The 22783-nt window shown below is 49.7% G+C and overlaps 1 protein-coding gene across 2 annotated transcripts; it reads left to right on the top strand.

Annotated features, from left to right (window-relative positions):
- Positions 1-16706: 16706 nt before the first annotated feature.
- On the top strand, positions 16707-22727 carry LOC106895606 (probable ATP-dependent RNA helicase DDX52). Of its 2 annotated transcripts, none has more exons than XM_014955146.1 (14): positions 16707-16825; positions 16997-17222; positions 17867-17997; positions 18108-18293; positions 18559-18702; positions 19369-19480; positions 19770-19842; positions 19964-20167; positions 20518-20608; positions 21131-21253; positions 21481-21631; positions 21947-22022; positions 22216-22287; positions 22551-22727. In XM_014955146.1, the coding sequence occupies exons 1-14, from the start codon at positions 16739-16741 to the stop codon at positions 22645-22647; spliced, it is 1773 nt and encodes a 590-aa protein (XP_014810632.1). In that variant the 5' UTR covers positions 16707-16738; the 3' UTR covers positions 22648-22727. The 2 variants fall into 2 exon arrangements, with proteins under 2 accessions (XP_014810632.1, XP_014810707.1); XM_014955221.1 differs by having other exon boundaries at positions 16737-16860.
- Positions 22728-22783: the final 56 nt, after the last annotated feature.

Here is a 22783-nt window from a genome sequence, read left to right as displayed (position 1 = left end):
TTTTTTTTTTTTTTTTTTTTCTGAAGTATTTGCCTTCCAAGAGGCTGTTGGCTCTCCCGAGGACGTAGGAAGGAGCTGTGCCGGGGACTGGCGGAGGGGGCAGAGGGATAATATTTAAGTTATACTCCTCCACCTGACGGACTGAGAGGGACTTGGGTCTGTTACGTGGCGTTTGGAAGGAGGAATTGCATGTGCTGTCGAACTGAGCCAATTAAAGTGTAAATATAGGTACAGTCTGCTCCACCCTCACCCTTCCCCACTCTTATACATAGAGATTTATATAAAAGAAGTAAATTTTGTCCAATGGATGTAAACTACTGTAATTAAGTGCAATTCCCCCATCTGTATATATTGTTCCCAAATCTCTTCTCTTTGCAATTCCCCCATCTGTATATATTGTTCCCAGATCTCTTCTCTTTTTTTGTTTTGGTAAAGGTCAGAGCTGAGGGTGGGTTTGGTTTTGTATTTCTCTTCTTCCTTTAAATGAGTTAATTCCCAAGGAAAGACCTGGGCTTCCACAAGGACACGGGTCGGGCAGCACCAGTCTCTGCTCTATGGGGGGACAGACAGACACGTGTCCTTTGCACAGGGACATCCCATGGGAAGGAAGGGTGTGGGGCGAGCCGGTTTTGGTAAAGGTCAGAGCTGAGGGTGGGTTTGGTTTTGTATTTCTCTTCTTCCTTTAAATGAGTTAATTCCCAAGGAAAGACCTGGGCTTCCACAAGGACACGGGTCGGGCAGCACCGGTCTCTGCTCTATGGGGGGACAGACAGACACGTGTCCTTTGCACAGGGACATCCCATGGGAAGGAAGGGTGTGGGGCGAGCCGAGAGGAGCTCCGGCAGGACCTGGAGGGTCTCCTTGGGGACAGCTGCCACTACGGGGCTCTCCACGGACTCTTCTGCTTTTGGGGCCTCTGAGATGGACTGTGGTGGGGTGGGGAAGTGTCACCAGCCCGGTTGACACATCCAGACCGCTGGGAAGTGCCCAGCATCAGCAGTTTTCAGGTGAGCCTGTAGCATTTGCTGCTACAGAGGTGGATGAGGCGGCAAGAAATTCTGATGGGATCTTCCTCAAGTGGGGTTCAGAGAGTGTCTCCCTCTTCTCCTCTCCTTGGGGCACAGAAGGGCCTGGGTGCCCAGTTACTGCCTTGTCTCCTGACCAGTTAACGGCCAGTATGGGTGGCTTATTTTCCTCTGTCAGCAGGTTGATGATGAGCCTTGTTGGCTCCACCCTTACCAATAAACATGGGACTCTTGTCCTCGTGGTGTCACCTCCAAGCCACAGCTGGATGGATGGGTGCCAGGCTGTGCCATGGACAGGCCGGTCCACGGTCCCCTGCCTGGTCTCACCTGGTGGTGGCTCTTGGAGGAAAACATCTCCAGCTTGTGAGTGAGCCCACCTCTGTGGTGAGGACACATCTCAGCTGATAACACCAGGCTCCACACCCACCCTCCAGAGCCCTGAAGAGCTTTAGGTGCCCAGGTCCCACCTCCCAAAGCTGTGGGAGCTGTGAAAGGCACCGTCTCCCCTCCCCTGAGACACCTCCGTATCTGCTCCTCTTTGGGAATGGATCTCATGCTCCCACCTTGTGCAAATTTGTCTTGAATTTTGCAGCCTGTGCCACCTGCTGAGAGGGACTTAGAGAGGTGGAGAGCAGTAGAGGTGCCTGTGGACCACTGCTAAAAAGAAAAAACACCAGATGCTTTATTTGGGGCAAGAAAGGCTCTTTTGCTCTGTGTTTGTACAATGTCTGGCGCAGTGGGACCCTAACCCTCGCTGGAGACAACAGGAGTCGCCCTACGGTGAATAAAGTCATCGTGAATTGGAGACCAATATTCAGAATGACATTTAATTTAATGTATACCATAATTAAATACCGTTTCTTCTGAGTCATTGCTGCCGTGTGATATGTAAATTCCCCGGTCCTCCTCTGCCAGCTCTCCAGCCGGGACACAGGCTGGTGGCAGTGACATGTCCCTGCTGTCCCCTGCGATGCTCATCCAGGTTTCTACTGGCCTCAACGGGGCACGAAGTGTTTCACGTGAAGCCCAAGTACCAGCCAAAACTCACAAGAGGCTCTAAGAGGTTGGGAGACCCGTGTCCTCACCCTCCTAATGATGCCCTAATGATGTTGCCCTCACTCCAGCAGAGTTTATTCCTCATCCCCTGCTAACTTTAGCAGCTGAGTGTTAAGGAAACCAATTAGGAGCCAAGTGCCAAAGCCAAACCCCATCCATTTTGGCTACGGAGCCTGTGGGTGGGTGAAGCATGAGGGGGAGATGGGAGGGTGCACGGGGGTCACTGTAAAGCTTTTGAAGATCTTTGATTGCAAAGAGTTGAGTGACTGAGAGCACACCAGTAGGAAAGGGTGGTCCTTCTGAAGACGCAGTGCAGGGGCTTTGGTTTCAATCACCTTCAAAATCGCCTTGTTTTGTCTTGGCACGCTTTTTTTTTTTCCCATTAAAAAATGCTGTGGAAAAGGCTTTCAGAGCAGCAACCTGTTGCTCACCTTTCTAGCCGGAGCAGGACACCCTGATAAAAACCTTCCCACAGAGTTTCTTTGCTTCTGGGAATTTTAGCTCCCCCAGACAAAAACTGGAAGCACAGAAGCTGGAAGAGGACAGGAGGCACGTGGACTGCTCAGTCCCTTTTAGCAAAGTTCAGAGAGAAAAGATGCAGGTTTTATCCCCAAATCCCCTTTGCACCTTCCTGCTCAGCAAGTCCCTTTCAACACACCTGAGTGCCAGGCTGAGCCCTCTTCAAATTCTGCTCCAAAATACTGCATTCCTACCAGTCAGGGTGGAAATTGCGTGGATTCTTCTACTTATGCCAATTAGATTTTGCTCTGTGAGTGGCTCGTTAAGCTAAATGGGTTAAGCTTTCCCCAGCTGATGCACATCCAGCATCAGGTTGAATTGGTCCTGCAGAGGAAGGGGAAATCCAAGGGGAAGCAGGGTAGGGGGAGAAAGGGGCACTAGAAAACCTGCTGCATCTGAGCTGATGCTCCAAGGGGATCAGTACCTTCTGGGGCTTGATTTCTGCACCAGCTTCAAGATGGACACAGATTGACAGAGAGGTTTGAGGTGTGAAAACTGTGTGTAAAACACCCCTTGGTAAGCAATCCAGTATCAGCGCTGCTCTCCTGAAAGCCCTGCAGAGAAGGTAAGTGAAAACTTTGGGGAAAGAAGGCTCTGAGATGCAACCCCGCCAGAGAGGGACCTGGAGAGGGAAGGGGGCACCGAGCCAAAAAAATAGGAAAAAAGGGCATAAGACATACCCAAACAAAGACACAGATGGAGAAGGTGACTGTCTTGAAGCAAAGAGTGTGTGTGACAGAGCAGGCAGAATGAAGTCAGCAACATGAGTAGAACAAATGATTGAGAACTGATAGTATTTACCCAAGAGGTGTGAATTTATGGAGTTGCCAAACAGCTCGTTGTGTGCTGTCACCTGCCCCGGGCAGCAGGAGATGGGAAGGCAGAAATTGCAACTGTTTGCTAGAAGATGCTGTGGATGCTGCACATCCCAACATCTTCTGGGGAGAAAGGGTCCCCTGGCTTGGATTTATCCTCTGGCTGAGGAAACCTTTCTGCCCAGGTAAACACCATCCATAACTGGTTTCTTGAGCAGCCTCTGCAGCAGCTGGGGCTGGGGCTGTCCTTCACCTTGTGATGGAGAAGCACCAGGTGGGGTTTTTCCTCCTGTAGATGCCCTGGTTGTCTCATTAAGTTGTTGGAAAACATGATGTGATGTTAAATGAGGCTCCTGGAAGATGTCTCTTTTATCTCCCGCTGCTGTTGGGCATGTTGTGTTTGTCTGTGACACGTTGTTATGGAGCAAAGCAAGTAGTAGAAACATGACAAAGTTCATTTATGGCCAATACAGTTTTATGGGGCCGGGTGATTATTTTACAGTCCAAAGCGGTTCACAAGGGAATTCCTTGCACACGAGGATCCACGGGCTGCCGTGAGGCTTTATCAGTCACTCCTCAGAACTGCAGCCTCCTCCGTGCAGAGTGCAGGGACGCTGCTGCCTTTCATTGGAAGTGCAGGTGTGGGTACAAAGGGAAAATCCCCAAAATCCCAGCGTTACCAAGGCTGGGGGGAGCACCCGGGGTCAGGGCTGTTGTGACTCTCTGCAGTGCGAGGACCCGCTCTCTCCAGGGTGTTAGCACACAAAGCTCACTGTGTTTTGGTGCTCTTTCCCTGACTGGGATGCAGAGGTTGTGGGGCAGGAGAAGAGCACAGGGCAGCCCCAAGAGGCGTGGAGGTGGGATGCAGGAGGGCTGGGCAGGAGCATCTCCTCTCCTTTACCTCCAGAGGAAAGCGCAGCTTGGTGAAACCAACCTGGATGAGTTCACTGGGTCACAACCAGGTTAGTGCCACCCTCGGTGCCTGCCCAAGGGCCACGATAAGGTTTTATCAGACTCTGAGCACGAGCCCTCGGTGTGGGGCTGCGGCCGTGCCTGGGGAGCAGTGCTCCTTGGTGCTTATCGCCTCTGTAATTGTGGGGAGGAACCGAGCCAGGGAAACCCTGTCCAGGGCCAAACCTGGAGGGCTGGCTGCTGGCTGGAAGGATGGGGCAACCTGGTGCTGGGCTCCCCGGTCCCCAGGTGTGTGACAGCAGCCTTGTGGTGGTGCAGATCTTGCTGCCAGAGCAGTGCTGGGGCTGGGGTACCACCGGGGCTCAGTCGCCATGGCTAGTCCAGCTCCATGGGCTGGCACCGAGCACGCAGATTGCTAAGGAAGTTCCAAGTCCTCCCTGTGGAGGAGCAGGCGTCCTGCCGGCCCCGAAGGCAACGGCCTCTCCAGGGAAACCAAAATGCAGACGAGCTATTTCAGTAACTTTAAAAATGTCATTTGGCGCGCAGGTAAACGTAACGCGCAGTTGCACAAGAGCACCCAGCTCCAAACTCTCGCTCTTTCCAGACTCGTTCTGCCAGTCCAGCCAGATGGCTGGATCTGCTGGAAATTTCGGCAAGAAAACCCGCAGCAGTGGCGTGGGGCTGTGGAGATCCCTGGCTCTGTTGGGGTTGTGCTCCCCTGAGCCACACACACACACCATTGTCCGGCGGTTCCTGCGCCACGGGTCAAAAGGGAAAGCACCGTCAGTCCCCTGGGGACAGCAAACACCCTCTGCCCTTTGAAGCCTTTGAGCGGATTTGGTTGGGCTGGTGGTGGAGTTTGAGGAGTACACAGAGAGGATGAGGAGTACACAGAGAGGAAGGCAGAAAGCGCGTGCGTTGGGAGGCCGGGCTGTCAGCAGGCGTTGCCAAGCTTCCCTGCTGTGGTCTGGCCACAGGAGCAGGTTACGGAGCCGGGGGAGTCCCTGCGGCAGCTCCAGGCAGGGTGTGTTGATCCCTTCTCCTGCTGATGTGGGGTTTCCATTCCAGAGGGTCATCACAAGTCCCTGGAAAAGGTTCGATGAGGGTAGAGATGTGAGTCACAAAGACCAGCAGCAGCAGAGAATAGCACTCCAACTGCTGCCAAGCACCTTAAAATATTCTCAGCAGCCAGAAAAAACCTCACTCTCTGCCCATTCCAGTGCATCTCTGGTTGCTCCAGCAGCTCTGGGTGCTGGGACCTTTCCATGTGCTGCCCCACACCAGCCTCCCCCCAACAGCCAAGGGACCCCCAAATCCAGGAGCTCACTGGTCTGCAAAGATCTCGGAGACCCTTGATATCCCACCGCCCTCCTATCATGACAGCACCCCTCGGTGCTTGCAGGGTGCACCCTCGTTTTAATCCTGAAGGGTAATTAACCCCTGCTGCGGGTGGGGGGAGGCCGACAGGTCCTGCAGCAGCACCAGGGCAAGGGAGCTGTACGTGCTGCCATGAAACACGCAGTGGAGCCAGCAATGGGAGTGCTTCCCCCCCGACTTTATTTTTCTGACCCAGTGATAAAACATAAAAGTCAAAAGACTCAAACATGCACTAAAGAGTTGTTCCATCCCAGTATGTGTGTAATACAGAGCCACACAAAGCCTGAACCTCAGACATTTTACATTATCTTCTAATTTGAGGAGCTTTGGTTTTACTTTTATATTCAGCAAAATTAATTCTCCTCTCTGTAATTAATATGCTGCTCAAATGGATTCTTAATTACAGATAAATCACAAATCTACACACTCAACTGTTATGCTTTTCAAGTAATAAAAGAGATCATTTGTCTTCCTCAGATGAACAGAGACCAACGAGGACACCATTTCCCCCTTTATGAAGAATTCATTTGCCTTAGAAAGAAAGTCTTTAAAAAAACATTGCAGGGATTTCTTGAATAGGGGATCAAAGCTCCCACACTGCTGGAAACCATTTTTGCTAAATAAGATGTGGGTAAAGGAGGGGGAAAAAAAAGTAAAAGTTTTTTGGTAGTGGTTGGGATTACGACACCCTTGGGAGGGACGAGGACGTGGGGTCAAGAAGTTGTGACCAGGTTAGCAACACAGGGAACAGAAGGGGAGGACAAAGGAACAGAAAGTGGAAATGGACAGCTGAATGAGGAAGCGTGTTCCTTTGCCGAAAGAGAATGGCTGCGACATCAATTCATACTGAGAGCTAAAGGCTGAGGGCCTGTTAATGGATTGGGGGACACAGCAGGGATCAGAGGTCACGAGTGCGCTCCGCTAGGCTAATTGACTGTTATGTGCATATTAGCGACGATAATGCCGCGGGATGGCGGGACGCGGGGAGCAGATATGCAAAAGTTCCTCTGACAAGCGCCGTCCTGTAATTCCTGTCCCACACCTGCTCAGCAAACGCACACACACACACGAGATAGTGCCCTTAAGCTGGCGTCCTCGGGGAGGGGAGCCCTCAGCGACAGGTATCTCTCACCTCAGTGTGCGTGTGATTAAAAGAACTTATCACTGTGTTTTGGTGCTCTTTCCCTGACTGGGCCTCAGAGGTTGTGGGGCAGGAGAAGGGCACAGGGCAGCCCTGAGAGGCGTGGAGGTGGGATACGGGAGGGTTGGGCAGGAGCATCCCCTCTCCTTTACCTCTGGAGGAGAGCATCAAATTTGCTTTGCAATCTTATGGGGGTTTTATTTTAGTCATACGTGTTGGACACGGCCCAATGATCTGACCAACACACACAGCTTGGTGAAACCAACCTGGATGAGTTCACTGGGTCACAACCAGGTTAGTGCCACCCTCGGTGCCTGCCCAAGGGCCACGATAAGGTTTTATCAGACTCTGAGCACGAGCCCTCGGTGTGGGGCTGCGGCCGTGCCTGGGGAGCAGTGCTCCTTGGCGCTTATCGCCTCTGTAATTGTGGGGAGGAACCGAGCCAGGGAAACCCTGTCCAGGGCCAAACCTGGAGGGCTGGCTGCTGGCTGGAAGGATGGGGCACCCTGGTGCTGGGCTCCCCGGTCCCCAGGTGTGTGACAGCAGCCTTGTGGTGGTGCAGATCTTGCTGCCAGAGCAGTGCTGGGGTATCGCCGGGGCTCAGTCACTGTGGTCACATCATCTCAGGGTTCCCCTGAGCACCCTGCGGGATGGGGGCTGTTTCAGGGCCTGGGGGTGTTCCCTGCTACTAACCACCGCCTGCTGTGGTCCCGGGGACTGGCTGTGGGGAGAACAAATGAAAACCATCCAGCCTGGGCTCTCCTCCACGTCCCAGTCCACCCGTGGGCCTCCTGCCAGCAGCTCCAGGCAGAGCAAGGCCAGTGCTCGCCCTCCTCTGCTATAATGTTTAGTCCAGCTCCATGGGCTGGCACCGAGCACGCAGATTGCTAAGGAAGTTCCAAGTCCTCCCTGTGGAGGAGCAGGCGTCCTGCCGGCCCCGAAGGCAACGGCCTCTCCAGGGAAACCAAAATGCAGACGAGCTATTTCAGTAACTTTAAAAATGTCATTTGGCGCGCAGGTAAACGTAACGCGCAGTTGCACAAGAGCACCCAGCTCCAAACTCTCGCTCTTTCCAGACTCGTTCTGCCAGTCCAGCCAGATGGCTGGATCTGCTGGAAATTTCGGCAAGAAAACCCGCAGCAGTGGCGTGGGGCTGTGGAGATCCCTGGCTCTGTTGGGGTTGTGCTCCCCTGAGCCACACACACACACCATTGTCCGGCGGTTCCTGCGCCACGGGTCAAAAGGGAAAGCACCGTCAGTCCCCTGGGGACAGCAAACACCCTCTGCGCTTTGAAGCCTTTGAGCGGATTTGGTTGGGCTGGTGGTGGAGTTTGAGGAGTACACAGAGAGGATGAGGAGTACACAGAGAGGAAGGCAGAAAGCGCGTGCGTTGGGAGGCCGGGCTGTCAGCAGGCGTTGCCAAGCTTCCCTGCTGTGGTCTGGCCACAGGAGCAGGTTACGGAGCCGGGGGAGTCCCTGCGGCAGCTCCAGGCAGGGTGTGTTGATCCCTTCTCCTGCTGATGTGGGGTTTCCATTCCAGAGGGTCATCACAAGTCCCTGGAAAAGGTTCGATGAGGGTAGAGATGTGAGTCACAAAGACCAGCAGCAGCAGAGAATAGCACTCCAACTGCTGCCAAGCACCTTAAAATATTCTCAGCAGCCAGAAAAAACCTCACTCTCTGCCCATTCCAGTGCATCTCTGGTTGCTCCAGCAGCTCTGGGTGCTGGGACCTTTCCATGTGCTGCCCCACACCAGCCTCCCCCCAACAGCCAAGGGACCCCCAAATCCAGGAGCTCACTGGTCTGCAAAGATCTTGGAGACCCTTGATATCCCACCGTCCTCCTACCATGACAGCACCCCTCGGTGCTTACAGGGTGCACCCTCGTTTAATCCTGAAGGGTAATTAACCTCTGCTGCAGGTGGGGGGAGGCCGATGGGTCCTGCAGCAGCACCGGGGCAAGGGAGCTGTACGTGCTGCCACGAAACACTCAGTGGAGCCAGCAATGGGAGTGCTGGGGGAGAGAGAGCTCTCTTCCCCCCCCGACTTTATTTTTCTGACCCAGTGATAAAACATAAAAGTCAAAAGACTCAAACATGCACTAAAGAGTTGTTCCATCCCAGTATGTGTGTAATACAGAGCCACACAAAGCCTGAACCTCAGACATTTTACATTATCTTCTAATTTGAGGAGCTTTGGTTTTACTTTTATATTCAGCAAAATTAATTCTCCTCTCTGTAATTAATATGCTGCTCAAATGGATTCTTAATTACAGATAAATCACAAATCTACACACTCAACTGTTATGCTTTTCAAGTAATAAAAGAGATCATTTGTCTTCCTCAGATGAACAGAGACCAACGAGGACACCATTTCCCCCTTTATGAAGAATTCATTTGCCTTAGAAAGAAAGTCTTTAAAAAAACATTGCAGGGATTTCTTGAATAGGGGATCAAAGCTCCCACACTGCTGGAAACCATTTTTGCTAAATAAGATGTGGGTAAAGGAGGGGGAAAAAAAAGTAAAAGTTTTTTGGTAGTGGTTGGGATTACGACACCCTTGGGAGGGACGAGGACGTGGGGTCAAGAAGTTGTGACCAGGTTAGCAACACAGGGAACAGAAGGGGAGGACAAAGGAACAGAAAGTGGAAATGGACAGCTGAATGAGGAAGCGTGTTCCTTTGCCGAAAGAGAATGGCTGCGACATCAATTCATACTGAGAGCTAAAGGCTGAGGGCCTGTTAATGGATTGGGGGACACAGCAGGGATCAGAGGTCACGAGTGCGCTCCGCTAGGCTAATTGACTGTTATGTGCATATTAGCGACGATAATGCCGCGGGATGGCGGGACGCGGGGAGCAGATATGCAAAAGTTCCTCTGACAAGCGCCGTCCTGTAATTCCTGTCCCACACCTGCTCAGCAAACGCACACACACACACGAGATAGTGCCCTTAAGCTGGCGTCCTCGGGGAGGGGAGCCCTCAGCGACAGGTATCTCTCACCTCAGTGTGCATGTGATGAAAAGAACTTATCAAATTTGCTTTGCAATCTTATGGGGGTTTCATTTCAGTCTTATGTGTTGGGCACAGCCCAATGATCTGACCAACGCGTCTCACCTGGGCTGCTCCGACATCATCTCAGGGTTCCCCTGAGCACCCTGCGGGATGGGGGCTGTTTCAGGGCCTGGGGGTGTTCCCTGCTACTAACCACCGCCTGCTGTGGTCCCGGGGACTGGCTGTGGGGAGAACAAATGAAAACCATCCAGCCTGGGCTCTCCTCCACGTCCCAGTCCACCCGTGGGCCTCCTGCCAGCAGCTCCAGGCAGAGCAAGGCCAGTGCTCGCCCTCCTCTGCTATAATGTTAATTTTATGCCAGCCCCAGGGTGTCGGAAGCGCCGTGTTGCCCAGCACCTACAAGCAGGTGCAGGGAGGCAGTAAGGTAAAGACCATGAGATTGTCCAACAACTGCTGTGTTCACCCCATCTGAGTGTGGCCATGGCTGGTGGGGTGCTGATGCCCCCCCTTAGCTGTCCCAGTCTGCTGTCCCGTGTTTGCTGGGGTGCAGGAGGAGTGAGAGCTGCCTGGCAGAGACACTGTGCTTTCTCTTTACCAGTTTTGATCAATGATAGAGAACAAAGTAAGCCATGTCATGTTTCTGCAGAGAGGGGACCTTCACTGGGAGGCTTTAGGTCACCTCACTCAGCAAAGCAGCAGCAGGACAGGAAAAGACTGAAATCAGCTCCATTTGATGCAGATACGGGATCACTTCTGAAGTCAGGTGCGGTTTTGAGGTGTTGATGTGGGGTTTCCATTCCAGAGGGTCATCACAAGTCCCTGGAAAAGGTTCGATGAGGGTAGAGATGTGAGTCACAAAGACCAGCAGCAGCAGAGAATAGCACTCCAACTGCTGCCAAGCACCTTAAAATATTCTCAGCAGCCAGAAAAAACCTCACTCTCTGCCCATTCCAGTGCATCTCTGGTTGCTCCAGCAGCTCTGGGTGCTGGGACCTTTCCATGTGCTGCCCCACACCAGCCTCCCCCCAACAGCCAAGGGACCCCCAAATCCAGGAGCTCACTGGTCTGCAAAGATCTTGGAGACCCTTGATATCCCACCGTCCTCCTACCATGACAGCACCCCTCGGTGCTTACAGGGTGCACCCTCGTTTAATCCTGAAGGGTAATTAACCTCTGCTGCAGGTGGGGGGAGGCCGATGGGTCCTGCAGCAGCACCGGGGCAAGGGAGCTGTACGTGCTGCCACGAAACACTCAGTGGAGCCAGCAATGGGAGTGCTGGGGGAGAGAGAGCTCTCTTCCCCCCCCGACTTTATTTTTCTGACCCAGTGATAAAACATAAAAGTCAAAAGACTCAAACATGCACTAAAGAGTTGTTCCATCCCAGTATGTGTGTAATACAGAGCCACACAAAGCCTGAACCTCAGACATTTTACATTATCTTCTAATTTGAGGAGCTTTGGTTTTACTTTTATATTCAGCAAAATTAATTCTCCTCTCTGTAATTAATATGCTGCTCAAATGGATTCTTAATTACAGATAAATCACAAATCTACACACTCAACTGTTATGCTTTTCAAGTAATAAAAGAGATCATTTGTCTTCCTCAGATGAACAGAGACCAACGAGGACACCATTTCCCCCTTTATGAAGAATTCATTTGCCTTAGAAAGAAAGTCTTTAAAAAAACATTGCAGGGATTTCTTGAATAGGGGATCAAAGCTCCCACACTGCTGGAAACCATTTTTGCTAAATAAGATGTGGGTAAAGGAGGGGGAAAAAAAAGTAAAAGTTTTTTGGTAGTGGTTGGGATTACGACACCCTTGGGAGGGACGAGGACGTGGGGTCAAGAAGTTGTGACCAGGTTAGCAACACAGGGAACAGAAGGGGAGGACAAAGGAACAGAAAGTGGAAATGGACAGCTGAATGAGGAAGCGTGTTCCTTTGCCGAAAGAGAATGGCTGCGACATCAATTCATACTGAGAGCTAAAGGCTGAGGGCCTGTTAATGGATTGGGGGACACAGCAGGGATCAGAGGTCACGAGTGCGCTCCGCTAGGCTAATTGACTGTTATGTGCATATTAGCGACGATAATGCCGCGGGATGGCGGGACGCGGGGAGCAGATATGCAAAAGTTCCTCTGACAAGCGCCGTCCTGTAATTCCTGTCCCACACCTGCTCAGCAAACGCACACACACACACGAGATAGTGCCCTTAAGCTGGCGTCCTCGGGGAGGGGAGCCCTCAGCGACAGGTATCTCTCACCTCAGTGTGCATGTGATGAAAAGAACTTATCAAATTTGCTTTGCAATCTTATGGGGGTTTCATTTCAGTCTTATGTGTTGGGCACAGCCCAATGATCTGACCAACGCGTCTCACCTGGGCTGCTCCGACATCATCTCAGGGTTCCCCTGAGCACCCTGCGGGATGGGGGCTGTTTCAGGGCCTGGGGGTGTTCCCTGCTACTAACCACCGCCTGCTGTGGTCCCGGGGACTGGCTGTGGGGAGAACAAATGAAAACCATCCAGCCTGGGCTCTCCTCCACGTCCCAGTCCACCCGTGGGCCTCCTGCCAGCAGCTCCAGGCAGAGCAAGGCCAGTGCTCGCCCTCCTCTGCTATAATGTTAATTTTATGCCAGCCCCAGGGTGTCGGAAGCGCCGTGTTGCCCAGCACCTACAAGCAGGTGCAGGGAGGCAGTAAGGTAAAGACCATGAGATTGTCCAACAACTGCTGTGTTCACCCCATCTGAGTGTGGCCATGGCTGGTGGGGTGCTGATGCCCCCCCTTAGCTGTCCCAGTCTGCTGTCCCGTGTTTGCTGGGGTGCAGGAGGAGTGAGAGCTGCCTGGCAGAGACACTGTGCTTTCTCTTTACCAGTTTTGATCAATGATAGAGAACAAAGTAAGCCATGTCATGTTTCTGCAGAGAGGGGACCTTCACTGGGAGGCTTTAGGTCACCTCACTCAGCAAAGCAGCAGCAGGACAGGAAAAGACTGAAATCAGCTCCATTTGATGCAGATACGGGATCACTTCTGAAGTCAGGTGCGGTTTTGAGGTGACTTTTGTGGAATCGAGATCCATGCTCATAGAAGAGGATCACCCAGGTTACATCAGGCTGCTGGAGCATCGATCACCATGTCCGTGGCTGGGCTGAGCCAAACAGCTCCTGCACCCCACGCACCCCGCAAAGGCCTCACCAGTCATCTGCTATCAGCGCTGACTTGGCAATTAGCACTGAGTAATTGATAGAGCAACACTGGGGAGGCAAAGCTAAACCCAACATTGTGACAAGAGTAGTTTTGCTTTGTGTTAAGTTGCTCCATTTTTGTATTTCACCAACTTCTCCCTTCCACCCCGACACAATATGACCCCCTCACAGCCCAAATCCTGGTGCTGGCCCCTCTGGCTGCTCCAGGGCAGAAAGACCTCCACGTATGGCACCTCAGCCCCTGGGGCCATGCGTGCTGGAAGACGGGAGCGTGTGGCCGGGGGGTGTCCCTTGCTCCCAGCACACACTTTTCCGCCTGCTTGGCTCCCGGCGCTGCCCCCTCGGGAGGAGAGCTCCTTATTCCTTACACAAAGGCATTTCCCATTCCACTGGTGAAGAGAATATTTCCCGTTTCCTCACTCTTGAATCTGCTGACAGCATCTCTTGGTGAGTGATGGATATCGGAGATGATTTATAGTTCTTTGTTACACAAATGCCTCCACATTCTTCCCCGTCCTCTCACAGCAACCACTAGTCACTTTTCCCAGAGGAAAAGTAAGAGCCTCAGCCCAGGAACGGCTCGAAGGACGTGGTGTTGAGTCTCTCTCCTGCACGGGATTTATTTGCAGTAAATACACCATCACCAGCGGCTCGGGGACACCACCGAGGGAAGTGTCTCCGCGCGGCTGCTTCCACCCTTCTGCCGGGAAGTCAAAAGGTTGGCAAAAAAAAAGCACTATAAATCAGGCAGATAGGGGCTGCGGGGAGGATGGCGTTCATGCCATTTTTCATCTCAAAGTTTGTAATTAAAGTAGGGACCGATACAGGAGGAACAGCTGTTGCCAGTGTCTCCTAGGGCTCTTGGACTTCGGCAATTTAAACGTTTAGCCCTTGAGACCTTTATGACATAAAATAGTTTTTGTAATGTTGTCGTTGCTTAATTGGATTTCTGTTTGTTTTACTTCAGAAACACCAGGAAATACATCTGTATCGTTTTGATCTGATACAGAGTATGAGGAGACTTACCTGTGCTATTTGGTCTCAGTCTTTATCATAATGAATAAATACATGAATTAAATAAATTCTGATCTTAATCTAGGAAAAATTTCTCAATTGCTCTGAGCAGCTGGGCCAGTTGCAGGGTTGCTCCTGCCGTTGCCTCCAGCGTTTCTCTCTTCAAGCACAGTTGTGAGGCTGGATTGTATCAGTGGAAATCAAGGATTAAAGAAATTAACTGGGCACATTCCTGACTTTAATTTAGGTGTCGCTGGGACTGCCAACCGGCTTCACGTCAAACACACCCTGAAATGCCCTGTTAATGTGGGTCTTACAATAAGGAGGGTAGTGCAGCATTGAGCCCTAGGAGTTTTTTAACAAAATAGGGTTTGAATCAAACCAAATTTCCCATTCCACTGGTGAAGAGAATATTTCCCGTTTCCTCACTCTTGAATCTGCTGACAGCATCTCTTGGTGAGTGATGGATATCGGAGATGATTTATAGTTCTTTGTTACACAAATGCCTCCACATTCTTCCCCGTCCTCTCACAGCAACCACTAGTCACTTTTCCCAGAGGAAAAGTAAGAGCCTCAGCCCAGGAACGGCTCGAAGGACGTGGTGTTGAGTCTCTCTCCTGCACGGGATTTATTTGCAGTAAATACACCATCACCAGCGGCTCGGGGACACCACCGAGGGAAGTGTCTCCGCGCGGCTGCTTCCACCCCTCTGCCGGGAAGTCAAAAGGTTGGCAAAGAAAAAGCACTATAAATCAGGCAGATAGGGGCTGCGGGGAGGATGGCGTTCATGCCATTTTTCATCTCAAAGTTTGTAATTAAAGTAGGGACCGATACAGGAGGAACAGCCGTTGCCAGTGTCTCCTAGGGCTCTTGGACTTCGGCAATTTAAACGTTTAGCCCTTGAGACCTTTATGACATAAAATAGTTTTTGTAATGTTGTCGTTGCTTAATTGGATTTCTGTTTGTTTTACTTCAGAAACACCAGGAAATACATCTGTATCGTTTTGATCTGATACAGAGTATGAGGAGACTTACCTGTGCTATTTGGTCTCAGTCTTTATCATAATGAATAAATACATGAATTAAATAAATTCTGATCTTAATCTAGGAAAAATTTCTCAATTGCTCTGAGCAGCTGGGCCAGTTGCAGGGTTGCTCCTGCCGTTGCCTCCAGCGTTTCTCTCTTCAAGCACAGTTGTGAGGCTGGATTGTATCAGTGGAAATCAAGGATTAAAGAAATTAACTGGGCACATTCCTGACTTTAATTTAGGTGTCGCTGGGACTGCCAACCGGCTTCACGTCAAACACACCCTGAAATGCCCTGTTAATGTGGGTCTTACAATAAGGAGGGTAGTGCAGCATTGAGCCCTAGGAGTTTTTTAACAAAATAGGGTTTGAATCAAACCAAGAGAGAACATTCCTCTGCTTCCATGGGGAAAGGTGCAGGTCACAAAGGGATTTCCCCATCAATCCACAAAGAGAATATAAACCAAGGGATGATTCAGGCAATGAAAATTGCTAATAAGCCGCTGTTTTACCTCCTCAGAAATATCTAGGGCCCAAGTTTACATCTCTAAGAGGCAGCGTGGGGCTGATAATCTCTACTTGCTGGTGCTGTGATGGATAGAAGAGAGGTCAGTCCTTTGAGACCAGCTAATGATACTGTAAATCACCAAACCCCAGACAAGCGCCAACAAAAACTTCCCACAAAAGCTTTTGTCCTCAGATTCAGCCGAGCCCTTCCTTAAAAATAGCTGAAGCACTCGGCGCAATTAACTCGCCATCGGGAATACACAAAAGGACAAAACGCCGCCGCCGGCCTATAAAGATGTAGAACAGTTTTATGGCTTACAGGCCGGATTCGATATTTCGGATTCGTTTAGACCTCACGCAGATGATTTAAAATTATTTAATAAAGAAAAAAAAAAAAAGGAAACAGGGCATCAACAAACACCACTCTGCTGTGGGGCAAAGCTGCAGTTACGGGGGTCTGGAAGCCCCCGGCCGGGAGGGCCCCACAGCCACCCGCTGACCCGGAGCCCCCCCGGGACTTCTCCCATGGGGGAGGCTCCTCCCGGTGCCCCCGGGAGTTTGGTGCGGCCTACAGAGGAGGGCGACACGGCGGAGCCTACCGGCGCGGTTGCCATGGCAACGCGGCGCCATGACACCCCCTACCCCATGGCGCGTCCCCGGAAGTACTCGCTACTTCCGGGAGCGGGGCATGTCGGGAGGCGGGCGGCAGCATGGAGGCTCAGGAGCTGTTTCGGCGCTTGGGGGCCGGTGCCCGCTTTGACGTGCGGCGTTTTGGGGGAGATGCGCGGCGATTTGGGGTGCGGTACTGCCGGGGGGGAAGTCTAAGAGGGAGGTGGGTCCCGTTCACTCCGCCACACGGGCCGCTGGGCCGCCGGGCCGCCGTCCCACCCGGCCGGGAGGGCCCCACAGCCACCCGCTGACCCGGAGCCCCCCCGGGACTTCTCCCATGGGGGAGGCTCCTCCCGGTGCCCCCGGGAGTTTGGTGCGGCCTACAGAGGAGGGCGACACGGCGGAGCCTACCGGCGCGGTTGCCATGGCAACGCGGCGCCATGACACCCCCTACCCCATGGCGCGTCCCCGGAAGTACTCGCTACTTCCGGGAGCGGGGCATGTCGGGAGGCGGGCGGCAGCATGGAGGCTCAGGAGCTGTTTCGGCGCTTGGGGGCCGGTGCCCGCTTTGACGTGCGGCGTTTTGGGGGAGATGCGCGGCGATTTGGGGTGCGGTACTGCCGGGGGGGAAGTCTAAGAGGGAGGTGGGTCCCGTTCACTCCGCCACACGGGCCGCTGGGCCGCCGTCCCGTCTGTGCGGCGGGACCCCGGGCCTACCTGCGGCCTGGTGTTTGCGGCCTGGATCTGGATCTCAGCGGTTTTCCCTGCTCTCTCACTCAGGTGATGAAAGGGAGCGGCGGCAGCGTCTCGCTGGAGAGCCTCGACTTCTTCGGGCGCAAGGAGGGAGCCCCCCCGGGGTCTGCCGAGGAGAGCTGGAGGCTGGCAGGGGCTGGCGAGGAGCAGGAGAAGGAGGATGGAGCAGGGGATGAGGACGGAGGGGTGGCAGGGAAGAGAAAAAGGACCGCAGAAAGCAGCAATGGGAAAAGGAAAAAGAAAAAGACACGAGGTATTTATATATCATAGAATCATAGAATGGTTTGGGTTGGAAGGGACCTTAAAGATCATCCAGTTCCAACCCCCTGCCCTGGGCAGGGACACCTCCCACCAGACCAGGTTGCTCCAAGCCCCATCCAGCCTGGCCTTGAACCCCTCCAGGGATGGGGCAGCCACAGCTTCTCTGGGCAACCTGGGCCAGTGTCTCACCACCCTCACAGGAAAGAATTTCTTTCTGGTATCTAACCTAAATCTCCCCTCTTCCAATTTAAAACTGTTACCCCTTGTCCTGTCACTACCCCTCCTGGCAAAGAGTCTCTCCCCAGCTCTCCTGTTGCTGGGTGATGTTTATATTAGTCAAGAGCTTTTTCAGCTTCCCACAGAAGCTGAGAAGGAAGCAGAGCCAGGACAAAGGAATATTCTGTCCTGTGGGTGTCCTGCTCAGTGTATAAATGGGGGCTGGCTGTGGGGCAGGGATCTGTGATCACTGACCGGGATGGGGTTGGTGTGGGGCCGGGATTGGGTGTGAAGGTGTGGGGATCTCTTCATTAACTTCAGTGAGAATGAGAGGAAAAGGGGTTTGAGATGTTAATTTTTTATCAAATAATTTTTGTTTGGATTTCACTAACGGAAATTTCAAATTTTGGAAACTTTCAGAAGCAGCGTCACTGCTGGAATTGTCAGGAAGCAACGGAATAAGGTGGATGTCCTCTCTGGAAGCAAAATTGGAAGATGCCAAAGACAAAAAACCTACTGCAGAAAAACTGGAACGCTTGCGAAGACAGAAGGTGGGACCATGGAATTCTGATATGTAACAGATTGCTTCGTTCCTGCAGGTGTTTCATCAGAAAAATGTGGTTCATTTATGGTAATAAAGAGTTTGTCATTTGCCTTTTAGATAAACCACTTCAGAAACCAACACAGGATCAGTGTCCAAGGAACAGATCTTCCCGACCCAATTGCCACTTTTGAGCAACTTCAAAATGAATACAAAATCCACCCTAAAATATTGGAGAACATTCAAGCTGCTGGTTTCCGGGTCCCGACACCAATCCAGATGCAGGCTATTCCTGTCATGCTTCACGTATGTTTCCTGGTATTTCATTTTATTATGGGGAATGTGGCAAAATTTGCAGAGTTGTCTCTTGTCAGGGTCACGGGAGAGGTTGGTTGTGCAGCTTTAAAGAGAGATCAACTGCATCAGAGTTCAAAACTTAGCCATTAGAATAATCTTGGTCTGTGCTTTCACTGATGTATTTTGGGTTGGTTTGTAGCATTAATATTTACGTGAATGTGATTTTTTTTGTTTTGTTATTTCTAGTAACACCCTTCTTGGTTTTTTCTTACAGGGTCGGGAACTTCTAGCTTCAGCTCCTACTGGGTCTGGAAAAACCCTGGCGTTTTGTATTCCTCTCTTAGTACATCTGAAACAACCCAGGAACAAAGGCTTCCGAGCTGTGATCATATCACCAACCCGAGAGCTCGCTAGCCAGGTGCGTGCTGGGGGCAGACGGGTTGTTATATTCATGTACTTCAAAGTTTTCACTCTGAATCAGTAAAATAGCAGGTAGTAAATACATATTTTTTTCCTTTATGATCCTCAGATATCAGAAAAAATTAATTTAAATGTTTCTTGTAAGTCTTTTGTCTTCTGTGAAATCGCTACATATTTAGCATCTCAATCTAATTTAGATAATTAGATTGGAGGCTCGGGATTCTTTGATCAAATTCTAAAACTGCTCAGTGCTCAGGTGCTCTTAATACCTACCTTTGTATTTGAGATGGCTACAAGGGATTTATATGTTTGTCCTAAACACAGAAGTTCAATGAATAACTTTATATTAAAGCTTTGTTATTAAACTGAAATAAAAATTGCAACTTTGGGCAGAGTTCCATTTCTATTCAAATAGGAGAGGGGGCTTTGGGAGCTACATCCCTGGAGTCAAGATTTGGTAGTCACACCTGGGAGAACTTTCAAGTGAATAATACATGTTAGAAAGCTGCATTTTATTATGCTAAGAAAACCTAGACATCTTTCTCTTAACACTGAGTTTGGGGTGATGTTTGAAGCTGCATCTTCAGGACTGTCTGCAGTTTTTCTGGTTAAAAAAGCTAATCAGCTCAGTTGAAAAATTCCATTCCTTTTGCTGCCTTTTCAGACGCATCGGGAGCTGGTGAAGTTGGCCGAGGGGACAGGCTTCAGAATACATATGATCCACAAGGCAGCTGAAGCAGCAAAGAAGTTTGGCCCCAAGTCTTCTAAGAAGTTTGGTAATTGTTTTAACTACTGAAGTGCTTCTGAAAACTTAAAAAATGTCACTGACCTTTCTCTTGTGGCCTGTGTGGCTTTGAAGAGATGGGTTAATAGCACTCGAGATGTGCAATCTGTTGCTCAACACTAAACAAGTAGCTGGATGGGAGAGATAGGAAGTGAGCCCAGAGGTGGATCCTGTTAGTTTGTGCCTCCAGGAGCCTGGATTGAAACTTTTGTTTCTCAGGGCTCTGTTAGTCTCGTTTATTTTGTGCCTTTTTTAATGTTTTACACTTTTTCTTTAAATAGATATACTAGTTACTACTCCGAACAGACTCATTTATTTGCTGAAACAAGATCCTCCAGCAATAGACTTGACCAGGTACCAGGAGTCTTTATCAAATTTGGTTTCACTACTACTTTTGTGGCTGAAAAGCGGGTGCGTGTGGAGTCCTTGTGTCCATGATGGTCTGTTGGACCTTCTGCCTTCTCTCTGTCCCTAGCGTGGAGTGGCTGGTGGTGGATGAATCAGACAAGCTGTTTGAGGATGGGAAGTCGGGGTTCCGGGATCAGCTGGCTTCCATCTTCCTGGCATGCACCTCCCACGTGGTGAGAAGAGCCTTGTTCAGTGCAACCTTCGCGCATGATGTAGAGGAGTGGTGTAAACTCAACCTGGACAGCGTCGTGCTGGTGTCCGTTGGAGCAAGGTCAGTGCACGGTTGTACTCTGACTCTCTTGTGGCTTTTTTTTTCTTTCTTGGACAAATTACTTGCTGCTTTTGCATCATCAGTCTGCTTGGTTGCGTGTCTGTTGTTAGTCTTAGTGCTGCTGGTTGTTTGTCTCCAGGAAAGAATGTGTAGGCATAAGAGATCTTTCTCACGTGTGGAGAAAGTGTTGTTTTCCTTTACCCATTACTTTATCATCAAATAAACATTAATCTTAAAAGTATGTACTGGTGAATAAGTCTGTTGTGCAATATTTCTAATTAAATTTTATGGGTTTTAGTGTTTATAAATATACTCTCATGGTGGCACACCTGCTGAATTTGTGGTTTCAGAAACTCTGCAGCAGAGACAGTAGAACAAGAGCTGCTGTTCGTTGGATCTGAGACAGGAAAACTAACGGCAATGAGAGAGCTCATTAAAAAGGTATTTTGGAGAAACAGAGTATGTTGTGCTCTCTACTGAACTGAGCTGTGTGTTCTGTCAGAGACTCAAAATTTCCTAGGGCAAAGACTTCTCTGTGACACATGTTAAACTGTTGTCCAAATCTGCTGTACAAGAGGAAGAGTAAATACCCTGCCTATGAAAACTGAGAGTGTTCCCTGTTCTTGGGTATATATTTGAGTCTTGCTTAGAAGAAGTTTGTATTAACAGTCTGTTTAATTTCACTTGGCAGTGGGAGTGGGTTCTTCACATTAGGTGGAAGAAAAAAATCTGGTTTTGGGTTAAAATGCAGCCTGATGCTGAAGTTAGGAACCGTTCCATCAAAGACAGTGGAATTGGGTTTGTTTAGTTCTGACTCCCAAAGATCTGGCTAAGTCAAAAAAAAAATAATCATCCTCTGAGGTGGAAAATGCTGGGGCTGGTTAAGTCTCTTTAGTCACTCAGTGACTGTAACCAATAAAGGTAGGAAAAGGATTTGAACCTTAGAAAATTATTCTTTTGCAGGGTTTTGCTCCTCCGGTCCTTGTTTTTGTACAGTCTATTGAGAGGGCCAAAGAGCTTTTCCATGAACTTATTTACGAAGGCATCAATGTGGATGTCATCCATGCAGACAAAACTCAGCAACAGGTAGGAAGAAAGAATTTCTTTTCAATATATGCTTTACAACACTCCTGCTTTTACATTTCTTTCTAATGTAACTTCAGGTACCTTTGACAGTGAACTACCACAGGTTTTTGTGTAGAGGTTTAGTTTTACTCGTTAATATCATGGCAAGTTTCAGGACACAAGCTCACCTTCTTTCTCAAATTGCTGTTTATGCTGTTTCCAAGTACTTTTTTTTTTTCTTTTCCTAGAGAGATAACGTAGTACAGAGTTTCAGAGCTGGGAAGATCTGGGTGCTCATCTGCTCGGCCTTACTAGCTCGAGGGATTGACTTCAAAGGGGTGAATATGGTCATCAATTACGATTTGCCAACAAGCGCGGTGGAATACATCCACAGGATAGGTGAGTGGTTGTTCACATATTACAACATTTTTCTCATTTCCTAGATCTCTAATGTAGATGCTGTTGTGCACGAGCAAAAATCCTGACACCAGGCCTCCTCCGTTGCTGCCTCATTGGCTTCTACAGAATTCGAGCCAGCTTATATCTGGGCTCAATTTCCAGTAAAATGGCATTACTTTTTGTCAGTCTTCTATGAACTTTAAATACTTAAATGCTTCAGGCACACACATCGGGAGGCTGGGGCTGTGAAAAGAAATAGAATAATAGGTGATATTTAAAGTAAAATCTCTACTCTGCAAAATTTGTGTTTGACAGGTCGCACTGGAAGAGCAGGACACACAGGAAAAGCAGTCACTTTCTTTACAGAAGATGATAAACCTTTATTACGGAGGTAAATTGAAAACATAGCAAAAATGTGTTTTGTATAGTGTGCTATATTTCTTGCTTTGAAAAAAAAAAAACCACAACAAAATAACAACAATGAAACAGCCATTTGCTAGGGATTGCTTTTTCCACAGAAGATGCTTACCTCTTGTCTAAGCACTTGCTGACAGAATTAATCTCCTCCCTCTTCTCCTTCCCAGTATTGCCAATGTTATCCAGCGAGCTGGCTGTCCCGTGCCCGACTACATAAAACACCTTCCCAAACTGCAGAGGTATGTTCATTTGAGTAGTTTACCAGTTTTTCCCATTTTAAAGGCCTGCATGAGCAGTGCTGGGTGGGTTACAAAAGATCTAGTTGGTTGCAATAGAATTGCAGTTCAGCTGCAAAAGGAATTTTAGACAACACTGAAAATACATTCAGACCCATAAATATCTAACAACTGTTAAAGGATTTAATTATCTGTTTTATTTACTTTGGATACTAATTTTTGCCCTTTAAGTAATTTAACCTTTCTTCACTACATATCACTCCCAGCAAACAAAAGAAGAAATTCATTAAGAAACCATTGAAAAGAGAATCCATTCGTACCACCCCCGAGTGCTTCTTAAAAAAAGGCAAAAGAAAAACGTAAGTTTTTTTCTTTTCTCAAGAGGAGGTAAGAGGTGCCTTTTATCCAGAAAAGGCCCAGAAACCTTCCTCCAGTCATAACAATTTTAGTGATGGTGAAGTTTAAGTGTCAATATCTGCTCTGTACTTCATCTTTTTTT

This window comes from Calidris pugnax, unplaced genomic scaffold, assembly GCF_001431845.1.
Source record: "Calidris pugnax isolate Ruff unplaced genomic scaffold, ASM143184v1 scaffold45, whole genome shotgun sequence".
Taxonomy (NCBI): Eukaryota; Metazoa; Chordata; class Aves; order Charadriiformes; family Scolopacidae; genus Calidris; species Calidris pugnax.
Note: the sequence above shows the minus strand (reverse complement) of the source record. Positions and strands in the feature narration are given on the sequence as shown.

Coding starts and splice junctions, on each gene's coding strand:
- LOC106895606 (XM_014955146.1), top strand. CDS start 16,739: ATGGAGGCTCAGGAGCTGTTTCGGCGCTTGGGGGCCGGTGCCCGCTTT. Junction 16,826..16,996: donor GAGATGCGCGGCGATTTGGG/GTGCGGTACTGC, acceptor TCTCTCACTCAG/GTGATGAAAGGGAGCGGCGG. Junction 21,632..21,946: donor GGAATACATCCACAGGATAG/GTGAGTGGTTGT, acceptor TGTGTTTGACAG/GTCGCACTGGAAGAGCAGGA.